Source organism: Pseudorasbora parva, chromosome 18 (assembly GCF_024679245.1).
Source record: "Pseudorasbora parva isolate DD20220531a chromosome 18, ASM2467924v1, whole genome shotgun sequence".
Taxonomy (NCBI): Eukaryota; Metazoa; Chordata; class Actinopteri; order Cypriniformes; family Gobionidae; genus Pseudorasbora; species Pseudorasbora parva.
In genome coordinates, this window is record NC_090189.1 from 44,813,132 (window position 1) to 44,818,928 (window position 5,797).

The 5,797-nt window shown below is 43.5% G+C and overlaps 1 protein-coding gene across 1 annotated transcript; it reads right to left on the reverse strand.

Moving 5' to 3' along the window:
- Window positions 1-1,997: 1,997 nt before the first annotated feature.
- LOC137046091 (uncharacterized) lies at window positions 1,998-5,554 on the reverse strand. The gene is made up of 3 exons (XM_067423145.1): window positions 5,312-5,554; window positions 4,080-4,191; window positions 1,998-3,481 (listed from the first exon to the last, which is right to left on the reverse strand). Exons 1-3 carry the CDS (start codon window positions 5,552-5,554, stop codon window positions 1,998-2,000), a joined length of 1,839 nt encoding a protein of 612 aa, XP_067279246.1.
- Between the last annotated feature and the right edge of the window lie 243 nt (window positions 5,555-5,797).

The window sequence follows — 5,797 nt, forward strand, 5'->3', positions numbered from 1 at the left end:
AGTGCTCATTCTGCTGGATCTGTCTGCTGCTTTTGACACAGTTAACCACCAGATCCTCCTGTCAACACTTAAGAGGACGGGGATCTCAGGATCTGCTCTCCAGTGGTTCAGGTCTTACCTCTCTGGTAGGTCCTACAGGGTGTCATGGAGAGGTGAAGTGTCTAAGTCTCATAATCTAGCTACTGGGGTTCCACAGGGCTCAGTCCTTGGACCACTTCTCTTCTCCATCTACATGTCATCATTAGGTTCTGTCATTCAGAAACACGGCTTCTCCTATCACTGCTATGCGGATGACACTCAACTCTACTTCTCATTTCAACCAGATGATCCTACAGTCAGTGTTCGTATCGCTGCCTGTCTGACAGACATTTCTGACTGGATGAAAGAGCATCATCTTAAACTCAATCTTGCAAAGACAGAATTACTTGTTTTCTCAACCAACCCAGCACTTCATCAAAATTTCTCCATTCAGCTTGGTTCATCGACCATAACTCCATCAAGGACAGCAAGAAACCTTGGCGTTGTGATTGATGACCAGTTAAACTTCACTGACCACATTACTGCAACAGCCCGGTCCTGCAGATTTGCTTTATACAACATTAGAAAGATTAGACCCTTCCTATCAGAACAGGCTGCACAACTCCTGGTTCAAGCTCTTGTTCTCTCCAGACTGGATTATTGTAATGCTCTTCTGGCTGGGCTTCCAGCATGCACTATCAAACCCTTGCAGCTGATCCAGAATGCAGCGGCGAGAGTGGTCTTTAATGAGCCGAAGAGAGCGCATGTTACGCCTCTCTTCATCAAACTGCACTGGTTGCCAATGGCTGCTCGCATCAAATTCAAGGCACTAGTTATCGCCTACAAAACAACCTCTGGCTCTGCACCAATATACCTAAATTCACTTGCTCAGACTTACACACCCTCCAGAAGCTTGCGTTCTGCGAGCGAGCGGCGCCTCGTGGTTCCATCCCAAAGAGGCATGAAATCGCTCTCACGGACATTTTCCTGGACCGTTCCTACCTTGTGGAATGACCTGCCGATCTCAATTCGTGCTGCCGAGTCTGTAGCCATTCTTAAAAAACATCTTAAGACACATCTTTTCCATTTGCACTTGACCAATACAGAATAGCACTTACTGATCACCACAGCAACGACCAAAAGCGCACACTCCTGGATCATATCTACGTCTCTCATCCGGATTTGTGCCTTCAGGCGGGTATGTTACATAGTTATCATAACTATCAGAATCCAGTATTCTGTATATTGCGTACGTGAGTTTTTGTTGTAGATGGCTTTTGCTGCGCGTTTAGCTAGAATACAAAACCAACCCATTGGGCCACTGAATCTGCATTAACGACAACAGCTGGGGCAACAGCCTTAGTCCTAATGGGTTGTAGCTATCTTAGCTATCAAAATCCAGTGTTCGGCACTTTGCGGACGTGAGTTTTTGTTGTAGATGTCTGTCTTTATTTAAAAAAAAAAAAAAAAAAAAAAAAAAAAAATTGTTGTGTATTGTGCTAATTAATTGAGATTTCTTACAGCTCTTACAGGTTTTTGGCCTTGTCTGTTCCGTTGCTTCTATTACTCTCCCCTTTTTTGTAAGTCGCTTTGGATAAAAGCGTCTGCTAAATGATTAAATGTAAATGTAAATGTAGAGCTGGAATGTCACCAGTTCCCCTGATGTGAGAATGAAACCTGTTTACCAATCACACCAAAAGTATTTATATTGACCATACAGAAACAGCTTGTGGCAGTATCTGTGATATTTGCATGTGACCCAGAGGGTGAGAGGGTCATATCTCGGCAGGGGTGAGGAAATAGGATTGGGCCAGGTGCAGTCTTGTTTACTCTTGCATTCAGATAGTGAAGTTTTATTGTCTTTATTGCAGCTTTAATCCCTTTAGTTTGTTCTCAGGTGAAATCCATTCTTACAGTTCCGCCCTTGGTCCCTTGGAGCAGAGACTCCGAGGGGCAACCACCAGGGATTTCTTTTTTTTTTACAGCTGCACTTTCCGTAGGGCTGGTATCTGTAATGGGCTGAGTGCAATGGCCATGTTGGTTGAAGTGCGCATTGCTCGAAGAAGACATCTGAAGTAACAGCACTGACAGAGTGTGAATAAGAAGATGAACACACTGGCCATGGCACATCCACGGAACATCCAGTCCCACCATGTGTACGCATACTGTGCTGAACGCGTAGAAGAACTGGACAGGATCTCGGCAGTCTTTTTCGCCAGATTTGCCTCCACTTGTGCTTGGTTGAGATGGTATTCAGTCTGCAAGATAATTTCTTGTACTAAGTCCATTGTGTTGACCAAATCTTGTGTGCTTTGTTCGTAAAAAGTGTCCTCCCACCACGGGGAAACATCCGCGTCCATTGGTACCCTTCCCAGGATGTTGATCTGACCCATTGAAAAGTCCTCTTTCACTTCTAAACAGAAAGTGTGGTTCGCAGGGCAGGTCAGACCTCCGTAGGTGAAGGAATTCATCTCACTGACGATGCACCACTGTGTGTGAGACACTTGAACAGTATCAGAATGTCCATGCAATGACTGGACGTTAACAAGCTTAGAGTCATTGGCAGAAAAAGGCTGTAAAGTGTTGCAGGTGCAAATAACGTAACTTGATGTTTCATGACAACAACTGCGAGTGGTAAACAAGGTTTCAATGCCCCTCAAAGTCATATACCCCGTAAGATAGTCCCATTTTAAAATCTGATCCTTCACTACAACGCCAATAGAGCGTATGGTAGTGGAATTTAAGTAAACTTGATCTGGGTGAATTAAAGGGAAAGTGGCAAAGAACCCAATACAGCCAGTACATTCATTTCCAGTATACATCATTAACGTTGATAATAATTCAGAGTATTTAATATTTTTCATTTTCTCTGATGCAAGCCATCTATGCAGATCTAAGATTTCAATAAGATCATTTAGAACATGTCTAGGTGTTTTATAGAGATGACGATCTAAAATCTCTTGTCTCGCTGCAGTAAACAAATCCTGTGCATACAACCTACAGGCTAAGTCATGCTCGATGGTACGGGTCTGATTAAAAATTGTCTTGCTGGTCGTCAGAAGCGCCTGCGCCTCAGATCTGACCGCTTTAATTATATTTTCATTACTATCAGTGATGTGTTGAAAACCAGTGGCCACCTGATTTGCCAACCATGTTGAAAATTGAGATTGACCTGTTATTTTGTAATTGTTGGATATAGAATTTACTGAACCAAAAAGGCCTGCTATATTTCCAAAAATGTCTCGTTTAGTGCGAACAGGTGGAATTTGGACTGCAAGTCTATTTTTGTAATCAGAAACTAAATCATCGATGCGTGCCTGTAGCCATGTGTATGTTTTGTCATTAATATCACAGTGCTTTTCGTAGGCAGACAAAATATTAGAGATGTTATACGTCACATGTGTTATCACAAGATTGACATCATGAAGCAAAGTCTTATTCACATTTCCTTTGATCAGACCACCTGGAGGAGTGGGATGTAATTTTGGACACTGTGTGGGTTTCCTGTATCCACAGGTAGTCAAATTAAAGCAATGGTGTAAAGTCCATGAGCAATTGTGAGGGCTAGTAAAATTGTCCAGATTTGCCTCACATTTTCCCACACAGTATGTTCCTTCTTTCCGACTAGTCCAAACAAATGTTTTTACAATACTGCTCGGTGTCCGTTTTGTCAGATTGAACAGAAGTTCCGTAAACTTCAAATGTGTGTCGTTATGTGATGTTGTGTGAGTGCACCTATATGTTGCTGGTTCCAGATCCGTACTTGAATAACATTTTTTAGGATCTGTGCCATAATTATTCTTCTCATAAAATGTGTGCAGTTTACCAATTTCTGAATCTGGGAAAACTTTAAGTTGCTCCCAGGCCGTAATGTTATGGTAAAATCGGGGTGCATGTGTGTAACCAGTGAGGTTTTGGTATGGGAGATGGGTAGAACCTGTGCTACAGCAGATTTTTGTGAAGCAATTTGGTTCCGGTGCTAATCCGGGGGGCCATGTGACTATTTCTTTGTATGTGATTGAAGTATAAGATGTGAATGGCCCCTTGTTATATTTCCATACCCATCTCTCGCATCCTAGGGTGTGTGTGAGTGTGATGCGTTGTCCCAGTTCGATGCAGGTTGGTCCGGATACCAACCTGGCGTCTGGACTCCATGGAATTGCAGTGATTGTCCTGCGAAGGAAGAAGATCATAATTAATTCACTGGACCTTTGAATGGTTTACACTGGGACATGTGGTACCATCTTAATTTTCCTCTGATGGTCACGGCCACGCAGCTGTTGCAAACAGCTTTAATTTCATAGGGCCCGTGCCATCTAGGGGAAAATGCGTTTTGTTTCACAAAGACGCGTACCATCACCACATCCCCTTCTGAAAATGTTCTTTCAGTGATTGGGTTAAATTGTGCATCATTTGACAGGTCTGACTGTTTTTGTTTCAGTGCAGCCTTTGCGTGCAACACCTTCAATCTTTCTTGCAATTTCACCAACACAGTCTGCTGAGTCGCAAGCATGAGGGGCCCCAGATCTGCTGGGGAAATTTCTGGATCAATGGGTAACTTCATCACCCTTCCAGTCATAAGCTCATATGGGCTAATGCCTGTCGCTTTTGATGGGGTTGCTCGCAGCACAGTCAGAACTGTGGGTAAGACATCAATCCACCTGTTTTGGTGTTGTGCTATCTGCTTTGCAATATTTTCTTTTATGGTGCGGTTAACACGTTCAACATTTCCCGAACTTTGTGGCTTGTATGACACGTGAAGTCTTTGCTTGATGTTTAGCATTTTGCACATGTTTTTCATCACTTGTCCAGAAAAATGAGTCCCCTGATCAGATTCAGTTTGAATTGGTGCTCCCCAAAGAGGGATGATTTGGTTCGCTATCACACGTGCCACAGTATTTGCCGTGTTATTGCGAGTGGGAATTGCTTCAACCCATTTCGAGAATTTATCAATTATCACAAGGCAATACCAATACCCCCCTTTGGTACTGGGTAGCGGACCAATGAAATCCAATTGTAAGGATTCCCAGGGCCCTTTCGGTGGTTCTGGCCTACGTAGGTTTGTTCGGCCTGGTTTTCCCTGGTTGATGGTAGCACACACCATGCAGGTGTTGCACCACCTTTCAATGTCCGCCATCATTCCCTGCCACCAAAACTGAGTTTGTATCAGCTGTGCTGTTTTTGTTGCCGATACATGCGCATAATCATTATATAATTTGATTATTAGTTTTTGGAGGGCTTCCGGAACGACAAATTTCTTATCTCGGAGTACTATGCCTTCAATTACATTCACCATCTGATCATGTTTCAAGTGTGGCACAAGTTCTCCCTCAGAGACCCACAGCTCTTGTTGATACTGTTTGAGGTCAATGGGTGTGACTTGGGCAGCACTTGCTACAGAAGCAGAGGGTGTCTCTTTTTGCCACTGGTCGCCTTTGACTGCGGCCAGCTTAGCCAGTTGGTCAACAACATTATTGTTTTCCTCGTGCACATCTGGATTTTTGCTTATGTGTGCGCGTACTTTCACAATGGACATGGGGTTTTTTCGCGCTTGGACTGCTTTCCATATTGACGTTATGGTGTTGAAATGTTTTATAGGCATTCCAGCAGAAGTGAGGAATTTTCTCAATTGCCATTGAGCCATAAAATCAGTTACAACCCCAAACGCATACCGACTATCTGTATACACGCAAAGTGGTTCAGGGTGTGCCTTAATCGCTTCTAGCAATGCAATGAGCTCGGCTTCCTGTGCAGATACGTTAGACGGTAATTTAAACAA

What these genes read in the sequence shown, in the direction of transcription:
- LOC137046091 (XM_067423145.1), bottom strand. Translation starts at nt 5,554, where the DNA reads ATGTCCATTGTGAAAGTACGCGCACACATAAGCAAAAATCCAGATGTG. An exon ending in ACTTGAAACATGATCAGATG is followed by an intron (nt 4,192 to 5,311) that starts GTGAATGTAATT and finishes CTTCCTTCGCAG; the next exon opens with GACAATCACTGCAATTCCAT. An exon ending in CCCTAGGATGCGAGAGATGG is followed by an intron (nt 3,482 to 4,079) that starts GTATGGAAATAT and finishes CCACTCCTCCAG; the next exon opens with GTGGTCTGATCAAAGGAAAT.